This window comes from Apaloderma vittatum, unplaced genomic scaffold (assembly GCF_000703405.1).
Source record: "Apaloderma vittatum isolate BGI_N311 unplaced genomic scaffold, ASM70340v1 scaffold11241, whole genome shotgun sequence".
NCBI classification, from domain to species: Eukaryota; Metazoa; Chordata; class Aves; order Trogoniformes; family Trogonidae; genus Apaloderma; species Apaloderma vittatum.
In genome coordinates, this window is record NW_009699678.1 from 58323 (window position 1) to 84172 (window position 25850).

The 25850-nt window shown below is 37.3% G+C and overlaps 1 protein-coding gene across 1 annotated transcript in view; it reads left to right on the forward strand.

The window, feature by feature from the left end:
- Nucleotides 1-25850, forward strand: part of LOC104280742 (disks large homolog 2-like) — a gene marked incomplete at both ends in the record, with an annotated part of 83983 nt that overhangs the window by 51857 nt on the left and 6276 nt on the right. The window contains 2 exons of the mRNA XM_009878488.1: nt 3809-3877; nt 14193-14349. Of these exons, the coding sequence (XP_009876790.1) occupies nt 3809-3877; nt 14193-14349 (226 nt within the window). The remainder of the gene's footprint in view (nt 1-3808; nt 3878-14192; nt 14350-25850) is intronic.

Consider the following 25850-nt stretch of genomic DNA (forward strand, 5'->3'; position numbering starts at 1 on the left):
ATGTAGAGTAGAAAGTAGAATATTGAAATATTTTTACTTTATGTTATTAAAACTATTGAGATGTTGATTCTGTAACATTTCAGGGAAAGCATAGAATTTTTAAAAGCCTAAATGTCGAACTTTGGCTATTTAGATCAGAGAGTGTAAAGTATGCTACTTATGTAGGTATATGTCTATGTTTAGGCACTCATCACAGAAAATGTTGGTGGCAATAACCCAGAAGTTTTATTTTCTTCTGTGCTACAAAAGACATGACACATGCATAGGTGTACTGAGCATGTGGTGGACATAGCTTACTTCTGCTGGTTCCACCACTTTCATAGAAGCCACCAGGAGATTTATCTTTTAAATAAGTCATTTAAGAAAGATAACACACTGTTATTTCTGTCTCCAACTGGATAGACACTTATGTCAAGCAGTGATTAAACTCCATTTTTTTATTTTCAGCTGTTACTGTATTCATGACAATACCTTAGAAGGCACAAGCTTGTGCTGAGCATCAAATTTGACTTTTATAGTTATGACACAACATATGAGTTTTCCTATCACCAGTTTTGCATTATATTCATTAAAAGTACTGAGGACTCATTTGAACTCTATGTCAAAAATAACTGGGACTGGAGAAGGGTTTCTAATGAGTCAAATATTGCCAATATCAGACCCCCTTCCTTGGAAGGAGTGAGGTAAAAGCACAGCCTAAAGAGGTAGTCATTCCACTGAGGGATACTGATGACCACTAATGCTTGAGTGGTGTGGTAATTTCAGGAGAATACTGATTTGATATCAATGCTTAAATTCATACTTGTTATGGGATTACTGTACTTAAAGACTAAGAACTTTTGCTAACTCTGTAGAGGCCTTTATGAAAAGTCTTTATTCCTCCATTATATAAAATATTTAGAAACCACATGATCTAACACACAGATTCTAATCTTCAGGTTTTGCACAAAGTTGCCTGAGTTAAGTATCAATTCTCAAAGGTAGTCGAATCCATCAGTAAAATGCAGCATCACTGTGGGAATTGAGAGTCTGTTACAGTGATCAGTGGTCAGACTGGTCTCTTTCCTCATTTTGAATCTTCCAGTGGAGGAGCAATCGTTCAGTGCTCTGTAAATTACTTTGGTGAATATGGCCCATCTTTTTATTTGCCACATCCAAACACAGTCACATCCCAATGTGGTTTTCTGACCATCTTCGGTTACTAATTCTGTAGATGAATGGGAAAGTATTGGGCTGTAGTACTTAGCAGCTGAAAGTCCGACCTTTTAGAGCTCAAGGAATTTTCATAGAATTATAGAATTTTTTAGTCTGGAAAAAATCTTAGAGTTCTTCGAGTCCAACCATTAACCTAGCAATGCCAGCCAGGTCCACCACTAAACCACGTCATTTTTCTCATTTTGAATCTTGTCAGAGTTGCATAAGTAAGTTTGCTGTAGTAAAAGTAGGGCAATGATGAAATCTTTCTGGGGAAAAGAAATGAAACTTTCAGAATCCAAGCTGGTTTGTCTAGTTGTGCTTGGATGTAGATACTGTGGCTCCAGTGGTAACAGTATGCCATGGCTCTCTGAAGGAGGAGATCTTGAAACAGTGAGAGGTGGCTTAAATATTATAAGGTAAAGTGCCACATCAGCTGTCGTTCCTCATTTTCCCTTTCCTGTGACAAATTCCTTTGTAAAACAGAAGACTGCACAACATTTGTGAAATAAACTGAACTCCTGCATGAAAACTTCAGTGAATACCTTGCTATATCTTGTTAATAGATTATTTTTTTCCCTTACAAAATATGTAATGTCTGTTGCAAGAATATGAACTGCTTATTTCCAGTCCTATTTTCGGTTTGGCATCGTCCATATAGGTCTGGCACAGCTTTTCCATCCTCCTCATAGAAGCAGATCTTGACATACAGTGTGACTTAGGGGGCTGTGACATATGTCATCGTTCCTCTTTTCTGGGTTCTTATTCTTTGTACCAGCTGTATTGTTGCATCTCTTGCCGCAACTTCAGGGAATAAAGTTTTTGAGAGTCAAGCTGCACAGGGAAAAGATGGAGGAGTTGTGGCTCTGCTGTGCCACTTCTGTCCCATGTATACAGGGGGGAAATTCAGGGGAGAGAGGGACTGTTCTCTTCCTTATTAAGTTGTGTGGGAAGTCAGGACAGGAATGCAAAGATCTAAGTTACCTTCCAGCTCCGTAGAGGGAGAGGGACAGATGACAAGCCACAATCTAAGCTTTATTTTTTTCTTAAATGCATAAACAGTAAAAAAGGGTAATTTAAAAATGCACATCCTAAGTCACTTGCAAGATGCAAACTTAATGTGAAATTTTAATATTCACGAAACATAATTCTGCAATATTTGTCTGACTCAACTATTCTGCTGACACCGTGTTGCCAGAGACTCCTGATACATCCTACGTTTTGCTATAAAACAAATTAAAAAATCCCTAAGTCTTCTTATAAGGGGAATATACTTTCCCACAAAACTTCTGAAATATTTAGGGTAAGGAAGAGCACAACAGTTTACTAACATGAAAGAATGGTCACAGCAGGAAACACCAGCAAGTATCAGGTCTTTTTGTTTGTCCTGTGTGTCACAAATCTATGTGCTACCAGAAAAAAATAACATCTCTTCTGTCAGATAGTATTAGTTATGCTACAGGGTAAAATGCACTTAAAATAGATGTGATATTCATTAATGTCGAATCTCTTAGTTTTTAATGAAAATAAGGTGTGCTGCTTCTACACAAAGAGCTTGAGTTGTACACGAAGCTTGAAAGCAAGACACAATCTGTAGCTAGAAGACTCAGTGATACAAAACTGAGCTAAAGAGCTATTCTTAATATATAATTCACATTATATACACACCACTATGTAATGTAGCCATTTAAAATAGTCAGAAGATACACTCAGACACTTCAGCTTTTTTCCTTTTTTTAAACATGTCTTGGATAAGGAGTGCAATTTGCTATGACAGAACTGCCTTTGCCTGATGCTGTGTTGTTATCCTTTATATTTACATGAATAGTGATGGTACAATTCTGTTATGCAATAGTAGAATACTGAAGATAGCATATACTGTGTAATTTATTGGGTTTATGTAACAGTAATTGTTTTTGAGGTTCCTTAGTCGTGACAACACAACATATGAGAAGTCATTAGACTTCAGGACTTTCAATTAAAAAGGTTTTTCTTTCAAAGAGCCTGTATTTTAGAAAATATCTCATTTTTTTCCTACATATTACAACTTTGGTAAAATTTCATGCGGTAAAACTCAAGCTGTTTAAAACATGATAGGAACAGTGAACATTGGTTAAAATCTATAAAATTTGAAGTTACATTATGATGCAATTATAAGCACTTCATGTCCTCTTTTACTGATCATTCTGCCTGAGAAACACTGAAAATTAGGTTGATAACATTATCATTTACTGGTTTACTTTCTGCTCTGAAATTACCTCTGTGTTTTATAGTTAGTATATTTAGCAGAACAACTAGCATCTAAGCTAGGTCACTGAACTGTATGTACATGTATATTTTTTAAAAAGAATGAGAAAGATAACGGGAGTTATTCTCTTCATTGTCTGTTTTTAATGAGGATTGAAACCTGGGTTTAAACAAGAGAGATTATAGGGTTGAGCCCTTTTTCAAAGAGATGAGCACTAGCGAAGTCAAAATACTTTAGACACGTGCAAAACAATCTGATTGTCATTTCTATTTTGGTGTATTAATTAAGCTGCTAGAGACAATAAGAACAAGAGAAACTTCTATTTCCTTAACGAATGCTTTTCTTTATTCTTCCTTGGTCATACAGTCATTCCCAGCACAGCACTGCAACGCGTCCACCCACAGTGAGCTTGCAGAGGACCATTTCTGTGGAAGGGTAAGATGATTCTCTGTTGAAGCTGCCTGTAGAGCTCTCAGATACCATTAAGCCAGACACTGAACTACCCCCCCATACATAGCTGTTAACTAGGTATGGGTTTGTATGCCACGACGGTTTAAGTCTGTGAGATGAAGAAATAAATGCTTTCAAATTAGTGCTGATCCTTCCTAGATACTTAAACCAAAAGGGTTGGTTTTCAAGGAGATGAGAGTATGTCATGGAGTTAACTACATTTTCTTCAGTTCATCTTACATGACTACCACTAATATTCACGTGAGTTAGCTGATATAGTAGTTCCCACTGATCATGGAAATACCCAGTGAAGTTTTACTCTGTTTTCCTACTGTATGCATGAGTTCTTTTCAACAAAGCAGTATCCCAAACTAAGGACAAAGAAATACTATAGGGAATAATAATCCTGTGCTGGTGCATATCTGTGTATATTAATGTGTTAATTGCAGAAGCATAGCTGTGAGTACTTTGCTGACTCCATTTAAACAGAAATAATAGGGTAAAACATGAATAATTCACAACCACAGTGAATATCTTTGCATCTTGAAGATATTAGAAAAACTGATATTTAACATTGAAACACTTAGATTTTGGTTGCACTCACTGGCATAGTTTAGAAAAAAAATATTAGATTTGTTTCTCCCCACCCAGAGAAATGTGGAACTGTTTGAAATACTTTGTAGACATGGGTAATAACTTGTCATTGCCTGCTCTCAGCTCCTTTCTCAAAGCTTTTCTTTCTTGTAATAAAAGTAAGAATGTGAGAATCCAAATTTTCCACAGAGGAAAGATGTCATCTTGTTGTTACAACCTTACTTCAGTGCAGTCAGAAAATAAAATGGTAGTATATGTGAAATAATTCACTCACTAAATGAAGCCTCCTTTCTTTTTACCTTGCCTAGACGCTAAATCTAAAATTTTAAGTTTTTCATTGAAGTGTGTAGGACAGCTATAGTATTTATTCATTGAAAACAAGACAATAATGAAATTGCTACAGGAAAGGTACATATGGATTAAGAGCTGTCACCAGGAAGGTAATTGTCTCAAAGAAGACCTTACCATACAAACTTCTTGCTCAAAACAGGGCTAAATTTAAGTCAGATCAGGTTGCCCCAAGTCTTGTCGAGTGAAGCCATGACTCGCACCAAATGTGGAGATTGCACAGGTTCTGGGCAACCTGTGTCAGTGTTTAAACATCCTCATTTTGGATTTCTTTTCCTTTTCTTTCTCTTTCTAATGAATAGAGAGTCGTAATAGATTTCCCTGTCTTTTACTCAAATGAGCTCGTGAATAAGTTGATGTTTGAAATAAAACTGAGGTTCAAGAACACTTTTATCCATTAAAATAGTGATTGAATTAAAAAAAAAAAAACACCAAAAGAAAGAGAGATATAAAAAGGTTTGCTAAATTGAGATTGAAGGAAGGAAATTCTATTAGGATGTCTCTGACTTGGTCTACTAGACTCCAGAATTCAGGAGATGTCCTGTAGGTTTAAACTCCGGTTGAAATTTGGAAATTAACCTGTCTACGTGAATTTTTTGGTAAATTGCAGAATCTGCCCTGGCCACGCAGCCAACTTGCATATATTGTGTATGAATCATTAGAGCGCAGGAAATCTGCAGTGGATATTACAGGTCTCCTGCTGTTCAGGAGGTAGAAGAATATCTGGCTTGTAATTATTACTAATCAACTTACACTGAGTCATATTTCAATTCACATAGGAAACTGGGGCTGATAGCCCATTACACCGCTGGGTAAAAATAAGTAATCAGCTCAGCCCTAAATATTTCATTATGTTAAAATTCAATTTATTCTAATGTTTTTGTGAAGTCCATGCTGCTAAGTATGTTTATAGCTAATACAGTTTGAGGTAAAAAACAAAGTTATTTTACTCTTTTAGGGACTGGGTTTCCATCTGTCCCATATTTAGGTGACTCATTATGTGACTTTTGAGATGCATTTTGCAAATTGCTGCTTTACCTGCAAGGCATCCCTAGCACACACTTGGATTTGTGGCCTGCATGCTGGCTCTGTGACCAACTGTGCAGTCACAGTAGTAATATAATTATTGCATTTTGTGAAGGAGAAATTAAGTATGGGAGGGTTAAAGAAAAACAAAAGGGAATTGCATTTACTGGCATTTATTCCTTTCCACCCTGTTGAATAAGTGATAATTGAGCTGGTTTGAACAGGTTTTTGAAAAACTTGAAGTTTTTCCATCTAGGTAATGGATTCAGACATAAAAAACAATTATTTCTTTTTTTAGGGAGGGCTTTTATGGACTTCATGTACAGCAGGAAAACAAGTAGCAAGGTGAAAAACTGAAAGGTGTCTGTAAAGACTGAATGTTCTTTATAGTCAAGCCATATATTCTTCACACTGTACCTGAGGTGAACATATTATGTATTTAAAAGCACGAATTTCACAGAGGTTTGATGTTATTGTTAGTGTGATCTAATTAGTAACTTCCCTGATGGTTTATTTGCATGGTTTTAAAACAGGCAAACTGTCATGTTTGAATTTCAAAACATTGCCAGTTTGAGTTTTTTGAAATGGTTTTAATGAACAATTTTAACTGTGAGTATTCAAAATAGAAAAAATACTGGATGAGAACTAAAACCTGTCATTTTGAATTCCTGAACTCCTGCAAAAAGCTATAATATTAGTGGTGTATGATAGCTATTCTCTCTGCAGCTGACATTCAAACAAAATTGTATTTTGTACGCTACCAGTAATCTCTTCTGTCAAGCTTCTTACAAACTGGGATTTCGACTTATTTGATTGAGTGTTTTGATGGAAATTTTAAATAGATTTATAAACATGACTACGTGTCTCAAATATATATAAATATTTATACGTAAATAAACAGCATTTGAACCATGACTCAGGGTAAGAATTTTTATTCTGAACAGGACAGGCTGCTTGGTGTTTCAAAACTGTCTTATATAAAGTTATTTTGGTTACTTGTTACTAAACAACTGTGTATTGATATTTCGAGACATGGCTTTGAGGCTCTGCTATTTTTAGGTATCCTTGTGGCCTTTATTTCCCGTCTCCCTGACAGAGCAATGTGGTTGCCTGTCACCATTTCCAACCCATCTAGCTTTGTTTTCAAGCTGAAAAGATGAACCATTCATGGTAGATAGAGCCATCAAATGCTGTAAGCAATGATTTATGGAAAAGTGGTTTTAATATGTTACCAATAGTTTTTAAAAGCAGGATGTAGATCAACCTTTCTCGTATGGATTTGCCTGTGTTGGGTGTAACAGGTGGAAGAGAGATGCAGTTTTCAGCATTTATTTTGATTATAAGTATGTAAAATAATGCACCTCCTGGAATAGGGAGAAGAGACAAGTGCTTGTGTGATACAAAGCAGAAATGAATAAGCATACTGGAATAATCATCTCCCTTTCAAAGCTAAAGAGCATATTAGCTGTCCTACACTGTAGCTTTAGAGATCAATGAGCTTTCTCAAATCAAGGAGACATACTCCTGTGCATTTAAAGTAAATGTCAGGTGTCGTGGTAAAAATATAGACCAGTTTTTCAAATAGATTATTCCTGTAAGCCAGTTCTGTCTTGCTAGCTCTAAGCAGAAAGCATTGCCTGGTGTGCAGGCTTTAATTTCTCTACAAAAGGCAAAATGAAAGACTGTTGAAGTCCAGAGGGGTTCTTGCAAAACAAATAAAGTTGCACATGTACAAGCCAGTGCACTCATGCATGCATCAGTCAGGTTGAAGTCTGACTCCCAGAAGGTTCCCTTGTATTAAATATACTTCAAAGTTTGTGACAAGTTAGACATGATGTTTGCAGAATAAATGCATTAAAAATGTAGTCAGTCTTAAAGTTCAGATAAAGTAATGCTTCTAAAATTAAAGCTAATGAGAAATGCCAAGGAAGCCATAGTCAAATAAAAAGATAAAATACTTGTTTCGAGCAAAACGGTGAACTATAGTGGCAGAATCGTATGTGAACATCTCATTAAAGGCTGAATACTTAGTTGTATCAACATTTAGTAACATGTAAAAATACTTAGTGTATCAACATTTAGTAAAATGAAAGAAGTCACTAATCAGCTATACATAATGAAAATGAACATTTTGCACGTGACCAAATCATTGTCTCAGTTTAAGATGGCAAAGGGACCCCTCTGGACTGTGATACTCAATGTGACAGCAATAGATAGGAAGGCGGTTTCCTTATTTTTGTTATTTTCAATCATAATTGAAAGTAGGATAATAATAATTAAAGTCACAAATCAGGGATCAGACCTCGCTGGGTCACGTACAGCCCTGATGGGTGACACTGCCGTGTTCAGCCTCTTCTTGGCTCTGAAATGGTGAAGGACTGGGGGCTGGGGAAAGAAAAGTTTGCCAAGTCCTTCCACTACAAGTCTTGATGATCTGAAAACCACTCCAGAAAGGTAGATCAGAGGGAGGGCTGGGGAGCAAGGCAGGGGTAGTGCTCTTTCATGTTGTGATGGGAAGACTTTGCCAAGCCTCAGTGGTTTGAGCGCAGTGCTGGCAACAAGGATCAACACCGAGGTCGCAGGTTCGATTCCCGCTCGGTCCCCATGTGTTGCCAGGTCTCGTCGAGAGGTGGCGTCCCTGCCCAAAACAGGGAGGTTGGACTAGATGATCTCTAAGGTCCCTTCCAGCCTAGGCCATTCTATGATTCTATGATTCTAAGAATAAAAGTAATAGCTAAGGCGCCACAGAGGTGATATTGCAGTAAAACAATAGGTGAGAGCACTACAAATAGATTTTTCTCTTGTGCAGCAGAGTTGTAGAAGGTACAAAAGAAAATTTAGATAATCCCAGTAAGTTTGGTTTTGCCTGAATTCCAAGGTCTTTTAAAAAGGTGCATGTGCATATTCCAGGCCTTCAGCCACTTAAGATTTCAAATTCTGTCTTGTACAATTAGCTAGATTTTAAAACATCATACACTGGCACATTCTCTCCATCCTAGATTTCTGAGTTAAATCCTGCAAAGAAAAATGCTCAATCTGTTTGAATTACCTTTTCTAGGCCCTTCCAATACGAATGCCCTTTGGCTATCTGAAATAAACATGCGATTATTTACCAGAATTTTTTGAAGCATGAGAGGAAAACTAGAATTATTGTGCTGAAAAAAGAATGGCTTCATTAGCCAACTGACTCTAAACGGGTGTAGCTCAGCGCTCAGAGAGTGCGTTGTCAAGCCAGGCACCACACTGCTCAAGAGAAGGGTGCTTTGATCCCTTAGATTTGGGGTGGGGTTTTTTCCACCAGATGTACTACTAATGCAGGACTCTTCACCAACTAATACAATTCCTCTCTACTTCAATTTTCCCTCCTGTTATTTGCTACTTTAAGTAGCTGGAATGTTTTGTGTTGCATTATATGGGTGCGGTGCTTTGTGCAGAGGGTGTGGGGCTCTAGCTGGATCCTGGGTGCTACCCTGATGCAAGCAGTAAGATAAATACTCTTTTGGGACTTCTTTGATGTATGTTACTGTAACACCTAATCAGCATAAATGAATGTATGATTTCAATGTCCTTTGTGAAGCAAACAGCATTTTGGAAAGAAAACCCAACAAAACTCACCAAAATAGGAAAAAAAACCCCTGCAGCCAAAGCAAGATCAAAGCTACATTTCTAAGTCCCTGCTGATTTGTGATACCTCATTGATTGTATATAACCAAAGAAGTCTCTAGGGTCTGATATTTGAAAGTAGCCACTGTGCTTCATATTTCTGTAGATGTTCCAAAATGCCTAAAATCATTTCAGTGCCCCAATTTTACAGATGGCATGAAAGAAACAGAGAGACTGAGATGGGTCAGTGTGAGATGAATACTAAACCTGACTGTATTCTTTAATGTAGCCAGCAGCAAAACATAATCAAATTAAAAATGGATTTTTTTTCAGTGAGTTATTATAAGAATTACGTGTTTTCAGAAAGCTTTTCCCTCCATTTATCAGTCTGGTTTTTAATCTCTTAAATTAAATCTATAATTAATATGGATTCACAATCTACAGAAGAATTATAGGGATGCTCACATTTTTTTTCCTTGTCATTTTCTTATTTTAAATGAGTAAAGTGGTGAAAACAAATATTAAGTGCAAACCTAATAGATGCAAAACACATAGCTATTTTCAAGATAATTCAGAAGTAAAACAAACATGAACCAAAAATACTGTTGAGGAAAAATAACCTTACATTTTGATTTATTTTTGTTAATTGCATTTTTATGACAGGAGAAATTTTTGTAAGTGATGAAGTTTTGTCCTCTCTGATTTGTTACTACTTATTGGTTTCAAATATTAATTTAATAATACTTTGCTTTTACATCAGGCCTGCAATTTATAATGTGCTTTACAGAATCTGAGCTGATGCATTCCCTGAAGCAAGCAACCAAGTCCATCTAAATTGATTCTTCTATTGATTTCTGAGCCTGAAAATTTGTGTGGATTGCAGCACTTTATTTGCTCCTTTGCTCCTGGCTTTATTATAGTGAATCTTCCTCTCTTTTTTCTCTACCTTTTTAATTCTTTCCCTGTTCTCCTTTACAGATTTACTGTCTCCTTTCATCCTGTTCTCTCTGTTCTTTGCCCTTTTCTTTTTTTTTTTTTTCCCTCCCCTCTCTGCTGCCTTCTGTCAGTCCAGGAACGTTTTCATCTCACACTCCTTTCTAATTTCTGCTTGATTTCCCCTGCTGCTCTTCTGTGTTTGTATTTGGTACAAAGCTGCAGGAGGGCATAAAACATGCACACACAGAATTAAAGGGCTGGTATGCTTTGTTAGCAACTAGAAACTTACCTTCAGTCGTATTTATTGCAGAAGAAATTGTAAATGGGATAAATAGTTAAATCTGGAGGCGGAAGCATGCATTTCAGAAACACTGTATTGTGGCAGCTCCTTTTTCCTAGGTAGCTACAGAGTGCCACCTATTGCCTCCAAATAGAACAGTGAGCTTTTGACATCTTACCCTGAAACTACCTTTGCCTCAGTTGCTGCTTTCTGCAGAGAACTATAGGATTTTTGCTGAGCAAGGAAATACCGTTCTCATTTGAGCGGCTCTTCTTTCACTTCTTACTCTCCCATCATGGTGTCATCTTTATGTCTCTGATTCTGTTCCCTTCTTTATAGCATTTATCTGCTTTCTTTCTGGAGTTCTTTCATCTGTATTAGGAGTAAATTCGTAAAGAATTTTAAGAGAAGCAGAGGAGTTTTTCCTAATGCTGCTTCCCAGATATTCAAGAAAAATTGGAGCACCTGTTCTTAGATCTCCTTAACTATCTTGTTAGAAGAATTGACTATAAACTTTTATACCAGGAGAATAAATATGAAACATCCTCATCTTTAATTTTATCAAAACTAGGGTGTTTTTTTTAAAAAGTGTAACTAAACCATTGACAGATTACTCATTTCTGCATTACTCTGAAGAGATCATCTGACCAGTGGCTCTTTTTTAATTTGTTTGCTTAAGAAACTTTTTTCCTACTTTTATTTCACAACATACTAAAAAACTTTACTATTATCCTAAATTGTGGGGGTTTTTTTCATTTTCACACGAAGTGCACTACGCAGGTGTGAACCACGATCTATCTAAAAAAAATCTTACTATTTATTGTATAAAGTGGATTGGTGTGTACTTTCTGCTTCCTGTAGTTTTTGCAGTAGGGTTGTGGCTGAAAGTCTTTTCCATGATGATAACAGCAACATTTGTATGTTCTTGAATCCACCTTTCAGATTCTGCAGGATACTCACATATAAAAGAAATATGAAGGCATGTTATGGTTGGTCAGTCTCTATCCAGCCAGATTTGAGTCATGACCAAAATGACATGAAGAGACTAAGAGCAGGAGCCAAAACCCATTGTGCTCTAATCACAGCTTCTGACACTTCCCTATTATTGTCTGAGCTTCCTCTGAACATAATCATCCAAGAGCAGAATGTGAATTTTGCTGTCAAAAGGCCAAAATTACAAAACAACCCTGACAGCATTTTAGACATAAATCTGCTGACTTGATCAGAGACAGGGATTAATAACTGGGCCAACTTTTTGTTGAGCTGCACAGCTTACTATTCAGTGGATACCCAGTTGTATTGACCTAGTTTTGCCCATAGCACTGACTTTCAGCTTTGCGATCCAAGCTGCTTGTCATATCTGGAAACACTCCCGTTTCATTTTGAACAAGAGCTCCTCTGATTTCTCACCAGCAGAGCATGCAAATATATCTTTTGACTTTACTGCCTCTTTCCTCCCCAACGTTCAGGTAAACAGTAGTGATGATAGCTCAGCTTTTGCAAAGTATTTTTTATGTGTAGGACTCAAAGATGACACCATATTGTTTTGTGGATGAGGAAAGTGAAGCTGGAAGAACAAATGACCTGCCAGGATCCCTCAACAGAGCATGGGCTAAGTGGGGAAAGGAATCCATGCTTCTAGCTCGCTGTCCTATCTCTGCATCAACCCCCAGGCCACTCTTCCGAATTAGAAACCTGTTTAGACTTCTTAGACCTGAATTGCATTAAGTCTAATCTGCACATATTTACAAAAGTGCTAAAAGTGTTGCTACAAGGGAAATCAGCACCAGTGATCAAAAAGAAAAGAAAACAAACCCCCTTTATTTTCTGACTGGTTAAAAATAATTCAAAACTATATGAACTCAAGACAATATGTCTTCTTTTCTCACAGCTGTATTTTTAAATACAACTGTGTTCTCTGGGTATACAATGTTAAGAAAGAGTTACAAGATGGAGGACCATACAGAGTAGGGCTACTGCTTCTGTTAAACGTTATAAATACTTATAGAAATATAAAAATTTGCTTTAGGTTTTTCTTTCAGAAATATATTAAAGTTTGGTTTTAGAAAGCTGAGATGTTATTTAAAGGTCACAATCAATCTCGGGATAGAGTTTGAACATTTATTCTGGGCAAATATTAACAAATGCAGACTGATTTTGGAATTATAATGTAAAAATTAAGTCTCCATCTATACAGCCATAAGGCTTACATGAAATTAGACATCCCTTGATTGATCACTTTTCTCTTTCCATCCTATTCTTTAACAACAAAATGGAATTAAAAAGCCATTCATATGATGTAGAACTGTTATATGATAAACAGGAAAGGTTAGATTGTTTTTACAGGAGGCATTTTGGAGCACATTTCTGTGGATGTGTATGTGTTTATAATTGTCACTTTGCTGGTAACATTTATTAGTAAAAATTGAGAATTAGAAGAACATCTTATTTCTCCCCAAGGAGTCATGGACATGCAAATCTATGTGTTTGTGAGTGTTTGCGGGGCTGGGATTATGATTTACAGTACGAATACAAGAGTGTTTACACTTTTGCTGAAAAGTAAATTGTTAGAGGGATTTGAAATGGGGTAAGTACCAACAAATATGTTGTGTGTGTATCCATATGGTTGTATGTGCTTGTGTATCAAGAGAGAGACAGATGTGCAGCCTTCTGTGTAGAGACTGTGAACCAGAGTCCCTGGGACATGTTCTCAAGGATGCCACCTTGACTGCTTAGGAAAGTCATCTCTTTCTGGACATAAATTTTCCCATCAGTAACATGCTTATTGTTTCAGCCTTTGGGCTATATTGTCAATTTATAGATGCATAGTGCTGTATGAGATGTAGCTGTTAAAATGTTATTCATTTCCATCATAATGAACAACATTTTAAGGCAGTAAGGCAGAAGGAGATATCCTTTGGTCTGGTTCAGTGATAAAGCTGCGATGTGACTTTACAATTGCAAGCTCCTGATAATGTCAGACTAGAGGTTTCATATGAGATTCTGCTCTACTAGCTTGATCACACAAATCTTATTTGTTCCAAATCTGATAGGGTCAAACACACTTGCTATTGCTTTGCCGAGAGTTTTTTCTTTGTTCATTTGTTTAAAAAGCATACCTCAAACTTAAAATAACAAAGGTGTCATTTAAAGATTAATTCTACTTGTATGCAAAATATTGCTATAAATTACATTATGAAATATCTTCAATGTTTTCGGTTTACTTTTAATAAATCCATCACTTCACTTAGTGAAGATCACTCCAGTGGCTGAAATTTAATACAGATGTTTGGATACAGTCATGAGGGAAAAAAAAAAAAAAGAAAATGCTGGTTAATTCCTACCTTGTCTGTTGTCCAGGTTACAGGTTTATCTCATTTATTAAATTCTTTCATTAAGGAATAACAGGTCATTGTGTCTTAAGCAAAATAAAGTGTGCTTAAGATACCTTGAGAGATGTGTACGCATGAAGAGTTTTGAATGAACCAACATTATCGTTGTTTTTCTATACAGAGAGCCTCGAAAAATCATCCTGCACAAGGGCTCCACAGGACTTGGTTTTAACATTGTGGGAGGAGAAGATGGGGAAGGCATTTTCGTGTCTTTCATCCTAGCAGGCGGGCCTGCCGATCTCAGCGGAGAACTGCAGCGAGGAGATCAGATTTTGTCTGTAAGTATTTCTTTTGGGCTTTGCTGGCCAACTACTTAATCCTATTCTTTGTCTATACTGCCAGGGACACACTAGGAAGACATTCTGATTTCCACATTGTGAAATCCGAGCTGGAAACAGTTTATCACTGAATATTTTGTTTATTTACTCTGGGGTTTTATAGCACTTATTAAAAGTGTTACTTGCCCGTAGCTCAGAATAAGACTTTTCTTGGTTTAATGCTGTCTACAGTATAGCAACACTGCAGGGAGGACCTGAACACAGTGCAGACCTCAGCATCTCCCAGTTTAGCCCATCATCCAGCTCCATTTTATGCAAAGTGCTCTACTGAGTCCAAACAATACTTCTCATCTTCAGCTTTTCGAGGAGAAAAAGCAGTAGGATGAAACCATCTGGACTGGGGGTGCCATCTAGTGTGCACTGAACGTCTTAGCAAACGGCGCGATACAAGAAGGAGATTAATTAGGTTATGTTAATTATCTCTGTGCTTCTAATGAATTTGATGATCACTCTGAAATTCATTTTCAAATTTTAAAGGATAAAAGGCTGCGTAGCCTGAGGTTATCTTTTTGCACACGTGGTCTCAAATCCATCTTTTTAATTTTTCTTTCATGTATATACTGATAGCATGCATTTGGGGAAAATAAAAAAGGCATTCATGTTTTAGGCTCTGTTAAGTAATTGAACATCTGACTGAAACAATCTGAATGTAAAAGATTTTAAATGACAATTAAAGCCTTGCAAATGCAGTTAAACATCCATTCACATTGTGCCACCTTACAGAAAAAAAAAAAAAGAAAAGAAAGAAAACCAGCTCTCCCAGATTGATACAACTGAGGCATTTTAAGGCAAGTATATAAATAGCCTGAAGGCAAAGAGTTGAAATCCAGGAATTATTCATCTTAGATGAGAAATGGTCCCATTGTGGACCACTGGGCTGCAGTGTCACACTCAGGGCTGCTGTCGTGCCTTTGTCCCTATGACTCTTGCATCCTTGCCTGTACTCTGGTCAGCAGCAGAATGGAAAAGACCTTTAAGATCATCAGTCAAGCCTGGAGAGTTTGTGGCACGGTTATGTAACATCTTCCTGGTCAATGTTTAAAATCCTTCATGAGGAAGCTGGAACTGGTGTTCGTACAGTGCTTAGGAGTTTCTTGGAAGCTGACCTATGTATGAAAAGTGAATTTACTTGCCACCTGTCAAAGTTTTTGTGTGAAAAGGTGGCTCTGCCATATATGTAAAAATCTGTCTAGTTAGCACTGAAGGGATGCAGCCACCTGAAATTGTGATGACAATAACAGTATAATTATCCAGACCGGTTCCTTGAAAATATTTTAAGAAAAATTGAGAAAAGGCAAGTAAAAGATACTTAGGTGCCTTGAAGGGGTCACCAAATCAAAATTTTATAGGAAACTGTAAGAAAATCAAACCAGACGCTTAGAAGGTTATCAACATGAAGAGATAAGGAAGACAAATGCCTGTGCCAAGAAGAACACAGGGAAGAAACCCAAAGAATAGAAATGGAAATTTCTTCAGGACAATTATACGATTTGTTTTTCTTTGACTAGATGCAGCAAAATAAGGCTGACTGAAGGACTATGAGATCAAAGTCTTTCACAGTGCATAGTATTCACAAATCCAGCAGTTCAGATAAGAATTTAAAAGTCCATTTTCCTTTATTTTTAAGCAGAGGTATATTTAGCACTATAGGATACTGCCACACTTGAATTTTGAACTCCAATTTTTGTCTATTTCACAGTAATGTTTTCCATAAGCTCTAATTAAAGTTACCAGTGTTGCTGCAGCATTTTCTTGTCATGCAAGAGTAGTTTATTTGTTCATTGAGCAGAGAGGGTTGGAAATTATTACTAAATTAGGCTGCATGCATAACCCCGGGCAATAACCAAGTCAGACACTGCTGACTTACTTAGTCACAAATAGCTATTAAGAATCCATTTCTCCATATTAAAAATGAAACAAATTTCATTCACAGACTACTTTTAGACCAAATTAATCTTAGACTATTGCCTGATGAAGGGTCCCAGATACCTTAATTTCATAAAGGTTGCTCAAGATAGGTCTGTTTTTCTCTCTGTTTATTCTTTCTTGTCAAATCCCTCGGAAACACTAATTTAACCACAGAAATAGTTTTTCCATTTGTTTCTCAAAACATGACAAATCTGATGTTCTAAGAGCCAGAATTTCTAATATATCAGGCTTAGTTAAATTTCCTTGATATGGGAAGCATAGTAAGTGACCTAAATTTTTGAGAGCTGCATTTAGTTCTCTGCCCTTGCTGTTGTCCTTCTATGTGACCTTAGGCAAGGTGCTTTATTTTTTTTTAAGCCTCGATCTCCCATATGGAAGAGAAGAATCACAGCACATTCCTAATTCATGCCTGTGCTGTGCATATGGCAAAGTGTTTACTGGCTGAGAGATGTATATGCTCACCTTTGGGAAGGTACCAATAAAAATACCTTAAAAAGGCTGTAAATCCATGAGTCATCCTGGCAAAGCTTGGAATATGCATTGCCTTTGGGTGTATTGCCACTAGATGTTAAGATTGGATATTAGGAGAAAATTCTTCACTGAAAAGGTTGTTGAGCACTGGAAGAGGCTGCCCAGGGAAGTGGTCAAGTCCCCAACCCCAGAGGTGTAGATTTGGTGCTTAGGGACATGGTTTACTGGCAGGTCTGGCATTGCCACGTTAAACGTTGGACTTGATGATCTTAAACGTTAGTTCTAAATCATAGATCTGAGGCTTCTGCGTTGTGAACGTGGGTGGTGGTGTGCTAGTGCTGTAAACCTCGTAAGGCATGGAAAGAAAACCTGTAATTGCATTGTCACATTTCCATTCTGCTTTTTGTCCTTTACTGAACCATCATAGAATCATAGAAAGAGGTTGGAAAGGACCTTAAGATCATCAAGTCCAACCTACAGCCCTACACCGCCCTAACACTAAACCATTTCCTGAAGTGCCACATCCAACTGTTTGTTAAACACGTCCAGGGATGGTGACTCCACCACCTCTCTCGGCAACCCATTCCAATGCTTCACCACCCTTTTGGTGAAGAAGTTTTTCCTAATATCCAATCTAAACTTCCCCTGGTGCAACTTGAACCTGTTTCCTCTTGCCTTATCACTATTCCCTAGGGAGAAGAGGCCCATCTCACTGCAGCTGCCTTTCAGGTCATTCTAGAGAGGGATAAGGTGTCCTCTCAGCCTCTCTTCTCCAGGCTGAACAGCCCCAGCTCCCTAAGCCTCTCCTCATGAGACTTACCCTCTAAATGACTCTATATGTGATTCTATACATAGTGCCAGAGCCATCCTACAATGTTTGGACACTCCAGTAACCTCGCTGCCATTTCTCTCTGCTCACTGTTACGTGTCAGGGAGGAGTCCAAGCCTACAGCCCTCCGGGGGGCTCTAGGAAAATTATGCCAGAGCCTTGACCTCTCGAGTGAGTGAAATTTGAGTTTCTTTTCCGTAAATTCCACCAGAGGGCATCACAGGAACAGTAATGACACAGATCTGCCTTTGGAAATTGGCTAAAACGTCAGGAAAAGCAGTGATAACTGTATTTTTCTGTTTTCCGTTATTTGGCTGTAAATAGGCTGAAAGGTTTAAAATATCGCAGAAAACAGACTGAGATTCCCAATGCTTCTGTGCAGAGGGACAAAATGAATCCTGTCTGAACCTTTGAAGGCAAATTGAAAAATAATGGAAAATATTCTGACTGTAGTGGTGAAACATTTAAAATAGCCAAAAAAAAATTATTGTAATTTTACTTTCATGATAAGTTGTATTTTCCCCCTAAAAGTTAGGATTTTTTTAATGCTGGTTTCTTCTTGCTGTAATTCATTATCCTCTTGTGAATTACCACCAAACTAAACATTTCCCTTCTCACTTCTAAACATCTGTACAATGCCATAATACATACATCATCAGTACATGTTCATTATCGTAACAGAATATATCCCTCCCTGTAGTACTGTCTTCTTATTAAGCATAATGTGAAAATTATCAACCAGCATTCTGAATACTAATTGAAATCAAGACTTGATTTGCTAGATGCTCTCTACACACAGATTAACTTTCATCTCATTCATTCATAACCCAAACGAAACAGCTCAGAGTACCAATAAAAGTATTATTTTGATTTTAGAGCATTGGAATTGCATGTCATTGCATTAACGTCTGTGTTTAAAATCATGTGAGAAGTCTGTGCCAAGTCTAGACTTAGAAGCTGCTTAACTCTGATCTAACCCCAAGTTGTTAGAAAAATGCAGGCTACAATAAAAATAAAACGTAATGTTCCTTGATGCTGTTTTAGAAGTTTAAGATTCTACTTCCAATGTGAAGGGATATACTGTCCATTAAAACAGCAACTTGAACTCAGTGATATTTGGTGAAAATCATCTGTATGAGAGCAAAGAATTCCCAAGAACTGTAAGCACAAACTGGCCACACATTGTGCTTACAGCCTTGCTGACAGAAAGCAGTGCAAATCTGACAGTTTTAGGAAGGAGGTAGACAGTGAATACATTGTAATTTTTAGAGGAAATTGCTGGGAGGCAGGAGGAGGAATATGAACCTATTCAGACAAAAATTGCCACATCACTTTTTGCCTTACAATCTCAAATCAAAACTATAATAAAACATATTTCAGGTGTCTTAACCTGTGTGCTTCAAAGCACTTTCAGTGCCAACTGATAAATCTATAGGTACAGTACCAAAAACACAGAGTTAGTTTACACGTGCAAGATCAGCAGCAAAATTCAAATTTACAGTTTACACAAATAATTATTGCGAGTTAGTCCTTGGATTCCTATGATGACATTGTTTTTCAAACAGTTTTATAATTTTCCATAAGACTGCATCGAGTCAAAAGTTTATATAAAAAGAGAGGATTAAGGTGAATTAATAATCATAAGGTGGTAACAGCAAATATCAGCATTTGAATTTTAACTTTTGAAATTACTGAATTTTGTGTCTTTGGACAAGACTAAGCCTCACATTATGATACTTAAATTTAGACATCTACATGCTTGCTGGGTGTCTGATTGCCATTAAAGTCAATGGAGGCTGGAGAGCGATCCGGCTGGCCGACTGTGAGTTGTGCAGAGCAAGCGGAATTGCTCTGTAAACTTTATTGCCTGTATTGATTGGATACCCATTGACTTTACGCTTAAACACTTACCATATGCGTACATGTCTATATTTAGGTTTCTTAAACACATTTCACATGTGTTTGTCCTTACATGTTTACTTTTCCAGCTAACATTGTGCTTGTCCTATCACTAAAGCAAATTTTAAAATAAAATTAAAAAAAAAGCTGGACCATAAAGTCAGTATCTAAGTATCAGTTTTGTTTCATTCTCCTATAAAAATGCTTTGGTACCTTGTGGTTCCCAGCAGCAGGATGAAGCAAGGCTGGTAGCCTGAAAGGAAAATTAAGAGCAAAAGGGAGACTGCTTGCCCTGGAGCAAGATTGCTGCTCCCCAGCAACACATCCCACAGGTTACCTTAAGGAAATAAAACAAGTTTCCTGAAGGGTAATTGCTCAACAGCAATAAGAAAAACCAGTAGAGAAAGAACAGGCTGCACTGTGAAGCTGTAGATAGTACTCTCCTAAAGCTTCTATTTTCCCTCCCATCTAACCTGAATCAGATGAATGAAGTTAACCAAATTCTGTGTGATTTTTCTCTTGATGTAGCATAGTACCAGGATGTAGTCATACACAGGGAGAGACAGTATCTTTTACCACCTGCTAGTTTTTGAGAATCAAATAACTTTGATTCTCATTGGGAAAGGGCTGAGAGAAATATCCTTTAGGGTTTTCTGTCATTGGTACATGACATTATATATGTTTAGTTTTCAATGCTGATATTTGAGCATTCATGTCAGTACTGTCTTCGGTCTTTTATACAAGGTTGTCCCTTGTGGAGGGAAGGTGACATCCAATTTTGATCAGATTTTGTCTTGTGTCTATGCATTGCCCTGCTGTCATTTTTTGTGATGTGTTTGCTTTCTCTTATGAACAGTTTAAGTAATTCTTTTTTACTTAGTTCTTCCCATAAAGCCCTTATCCACATTCTCACTCACATCCGTAGCAAAAATACAGTATGCATTTGAAAAAAAAACCACAATATTCTCCATTTTCAACTTTACAGTGTGGGCATGTAGAGTAGGACAGAGTGTAAGGACTCTGCTTATTTGTAGAAAATATTTATGCTTTTGCTTTATATTTGCTAGAGTTAGAACTGACCTTCAGATTGACTTGCCGTACTTTGGTGCAGAGAAGCTTCTAGCTTTCTAATTTAAAATGGTTTTTTTGCTCATGGTAAAAGCAGTAAAACTACTTAAGGCAAAGAGTGCATTTTGTTACCTAGTTACAAAACTAAGAAAAAATGGCAAATACCTTTTGGTTTCAGTTCTCAGATTTTATTTTCTTCCAAATTGCAACTGGCTTGGAAAATGTCTGAATCATCTCTATGTGGTCTGGAATCTTCTGTCTGTGAAGCATCAATTTGTGACTCTTGTGTAATAGCGTTAGGATTATAACATATACTCCCTTCGCCTTAAAAGACTTATTTGCAGAGGCAGTGACCGTATCCTTAAGATGCTTACTTCCCTGTGCTGGGGTGGATGATACATAACTCTGTCCTCTGGCATAGGAGAGTCGTATCAAATTCTGTGGCCTTTAGTTGTGCTGGTCTATAAAGACTCCCTACATGATTTTAGCATTCATCCTAGTTAGCCAAGAGGAAAAATATGGCCATGTATGTAGTAATGTATAGAGCATGTTGGACTGTTTTAGGGAAGGAGAATTTCCTTAAAAATCAAGGGAGAATGTGTTGCTAAATGTATCCAAAAGATCAATACCCCATGGCAGGGACAAAGAAAAATCTCATGAGAAAAAGAGAGCTGAGAGCACAGGTATGTTAATCAGATTATACCAATTAGAAGGGCTCCTTTGATTAATCTAAACTCAGGCATCGATACTATTGGCAAGTGCAGGACATGTAAACCTTTAGGGTCGCTCTATAGCTAACAGAAAGATGTAACCACTTTGTGAGTGCGATTTACCTTGACCTAGAGTAGATGTTTTACACTGGTCTGGTGACCATTGTGCTGTAGAAGTCTGTGTTTCTTTTCACTGACTACAGAGAATTTGGCATGACTTCCCTTCATTGAAGCAGATCCCATCCAAACTGACAAAAAATCATGAATGTTTTTGGTGGGAATTTGCAAAAAGCATTTCCAGATTTTATTCTGACTAGCGAGAAAGGATGATCTGAAAATGGGAGAATGAAATGCAACTTGCCCTTGAGTGGCCATATAATGTAATGGCAAAGTTTGTGATTTTGTGCTGGAAGACAATGAGGAGGTTCAGAATAATAAGTACCATGAACTTCAAAAGCAGTCTTCAAAAGCTGTGCATTCACAGCTGATGTGGAAAATCCCACAGGGAACAAGTTTTAAAATAACAGTTAATTGAGTAGTTGTTGCTGTTATTTTAAGAAAATACATTAAGAGCACCGTGAAAGAAAAGGAATTTTAGCGAGTGTACTAAGAAATAAACCTTGGTACTTGGGAGACTTTTGGTGATACGAAACTCATGTAATCAGCACCGAAAAAGTGGAAATTGAGACAAGTTACTGTGGTTATAACAACCTAAGTCCTCAAAATGTATAAACGTTAAGTAAAATTCAGGGACAAAGTCAGAAGGGCAAGATGCCAAATGGACTGTAATTACAAAAAGGATTAGAAAAGGTATGAAGAAACTATTTGCTGAGAATAGAAAACCAAGCAACAAACCTGTTTTCTAAACAGTTGGAAGAAAGTCTTCTTAAAAGAGAAACCGAGAGTGCATTTTTTAGTGCATTTTATGCGTCCAGTTACAACAGTTAGGAAGAAACAAAGAGATAAGTCTTCAAACTGGACTAAGACAAAACCAAGTTAGATGAATGAGATACTTAGAAACCAGCTGAAATTCATTCTGGAATACTTAAAGAACTACGCCAACCATTCAGAATTTTATTGAAGAACTCAAGGAATACTTGGGAATACAGAGAAACTTGTCCAATTTTCAGTGAAAACTTCTGGGACAAATTATCAATCTATTTGCAGATACTTAGAATATACGACAGAAGGAGTAATAGCCTCTATGAATTTTCCAATAATAAAGATTGTCAAGTGTAATTTCCTTCCTGAACAGTCACAGGGCTGCAATAGATGTCATTTTACCACAAACTTGCTACATCTTTAAAGTGACTATCAACATCTTCATATAGTGGCAGATCACAAAGGTCCCAGAAATAGAGAAAAACAGAGAAAAGCAAAGATGCTGTCATGACAGGATCGAATGGGAAGACCTGGGACAAACAGTGGGTTAATGCAAGCTCAGACATTCCCAAAAAGATTAGGAACTTCTGGGATTTGAGAACAAGTTATAAATGGCAGTAGGTGTCCAAAAGACCTCAAACTTTTTATGTTTATATGAGATCAACTGGTTGCACAGTGCTCCACCTTTCTATACGAGCTTAGTTTCACCCTCTGCAATACTTGCTGACATATGTCCAGTACTTACTGGAGTCATAATGGTTCAGAAGCATTTCACAGAACAAAACTGAATCACTCATGCAACTTCCCTCTACTAGAGGAGATGTTTAGAGGTACAGAAGGCAACTGGACACCCAATCAACAGAAGTTGGGTGCAAACACAAAGTTATGCTTTTGAAAACCTTCTCTTTTTTATGTTTAAAGCAATGGTTTATTAATTACTACTTTTTCCATGAAGCCTTGGTGTTCAGAACCTGTGTCAGGAAAGCATCCCCCTTGACCATGGTAATTCACTTTAATGAAGTATGACCTGTGTCACTATAAACACGAGCATCTGGAAATGCACAACTGTTGGAGAAGGGAGATGGTAACTCACTGTTTTTCAGTGTCATTGATAAATATACACGATCTGATGGCTGGAAGTTGAACTTACACATATTCAGCCTCGAAACACAGTGCACAGACTGACTGGGTTACATTGCCAGAGAAGCTCATAGACTTGTCACTTTGGGATTTCAAAGTAAAGTAGATGACTTTCTAAAATATAAGCTTAACAGAGTTTCAAGGGGAAAGATTGCCACCTGTATATACTGGAACACTATGTTTGTTAGTGACTATAGAGCTTCATTTTGTCTTTTATTAATCTAGGAATCTGTCTTCCAGACAGGCCACATTGCCATATTCTCTGGAAATATTATGTGGAAATATGAAAAAAAAAATAAGTAGAGATCGAGGCAAGGATTCAGTTTTTGAATTTTCTGCTAACTCAGGGCTTGGGATCAGACAAATCACCAATACCCTTCTGACTCTAAGCAGCCTTTAAAATTGTTTTACCTTTTTATTTCAGTTCCTGAATACTTATTGCTTATTGGCTTCAGCTGGAATTAAGTTCTTACCATCTTTGTGTTATAAGGCACTTCCTAAAATAGAAACTTTTATTTCATTTCAGGAGCAGGAGAATTTAAATTATTATTTCTGCTTATACCATCCTTTGAAATTCAAATGTGAAACAGGAACCCTGCAGCATTATGAACAAAACTGATCAATGATAGTTTAGTCATATCCGTATACTGGAAGGAAAGGTAACTTTTAGAACTTTGTGGAAACTAAGATGTATGAAATGAATGCTGCTAATAGAGGTGTGTCTAAATGACACTGCATGAGAGCAGGAGACAGGGAAATCCAAATGCTGAAAATAGAATTAGAGAGAAAGAGGATTGTGTCAGGAAGGCAGGAAAGTGAATGGAAGAAACAAGTAATGTGTAAAATAAAAGCTGTAGGAGGGAGGAGGGGCAGTTTGATATCAATTTGGAGTAGGAAGAGAGCAGGAACTGCAAAGAAGAGGGAATGTCTGAAAGCTTGAAAAGATGACACTGTAGTGAGATCCATGAGATTAGGTGGTGGCAGAAATGCAAGGATGCTTAAGTGACCACACAGGATAAGGGAAGGTAAGAAAGCAGCAACTAGGTTTGAATTTAAGAGCTAAGGATGCACTTTCCATTTTAACACAAACTAATATTCTTACTAAGTACTGTGTTTGATGGATATTTTTTGTATAAAACTAATAAAACATTATATTTTTTTAAAAATTAATTCATAAATACTAGCTTGCGTTACTAGTTAGCACAATACTCATAAATGATATTTTTCATTGGTAATATCAGTTGTCTTAATATGAGAAGACTACGTGTGTGTCTTTTTCTAGACTTCAATATTTAGCAATGAGACAAAATGCTTTAGATCCCCTCATAGTCACTGGATCACATCCAATCCAGGTTGGTAATAGAACTAGCTGGTAGCTGTTCAGTGACCTGAATGGAATAAGTTTCATGTTCATTCAAGCTTCAGTGAGTCTATGTGTCTGTTTCAAAACCTCATTTATTTCAAACCCAGTTTAAACAAGTTTTGAGGAATTCTGGTGGAACTGAGGAGAAATCGCTCTTAAGCTGTCACTGCAGTGAAATCTTCAGCAAATTATTGCTCAGAATCTCAAAGTTTGCCAATATGACACCACTCACAAAAGCTACCATCACATAGGGTGCAGATCTATCAGAATTTCTGCAGAGTTTTGATTAAAAATTAAATCTTTGATTATGGTTATAGGCTTAAGAGGTACCATTTGAAATGATTCGTCTCGTCTGGTGAGTCACAAAGCTTGTTGGTTCCCACTGTAAAAGGCAGTGTGTGTAAGACACCTCTTCAATAACATAATATTCATTTTCATCCTGCTTCAGAGATGTAATGCTTTGGTACTTCTTTTAGATGGTTTAGCTGCCTCCTTAAACTTCCTGGCACAAAAAGGCATACTAAATGAGAGAGCTTGTAAATAGCAGTTCTTGTTTTCCAGAGAGAGAAGAGTTTGCCTCTAGAATGCCCAGATCATCAGAGCATAAAGACCAGCTTACTAGAGGCGAAAGTCATAATTCTAAGGTAGTGAGACCAGGAAAATTGAAAAGGTCATTGAAATTGCTGGCCCATAAAAAGAGAGGAGGATGCTGGACACGGAGAACAGCAGGCATGAAATGATATTATGTTTTCCAGTGGAATTCAGCATGAGACAACCACTGTGCTTTCTGTGTGCTGAACTAAGCAGTTTTAACTGAACAGAAGGAAGCGTAGGCACAGAAAAGATTAGGAGAAGTGAGAAAAGCGAGAGAAAAGCAATAAAGCGAGCCTGAAAATTTAACAGAAGCTGAGCTGGAGAGTGAAGACTCTTTTCCCTCTGTGCATTTCTCCTTTCCCTCTATTTCTAAACTACTCCTTCACCACCAAGGCAAACTCTGCTTCTGCAGGCGTGGTTTTGGCGGGCAGGGCTGTGGTGGCTGAGCACCGCGCTCTGCGGAGCAGAGAGACCGCCTGGCTGAGCTGCGCAAGATCTCTGCTCTGAAGATGCACTTTTGGAGACATGCAGGTTTTTCTGGAAATTTCTGTGGTTT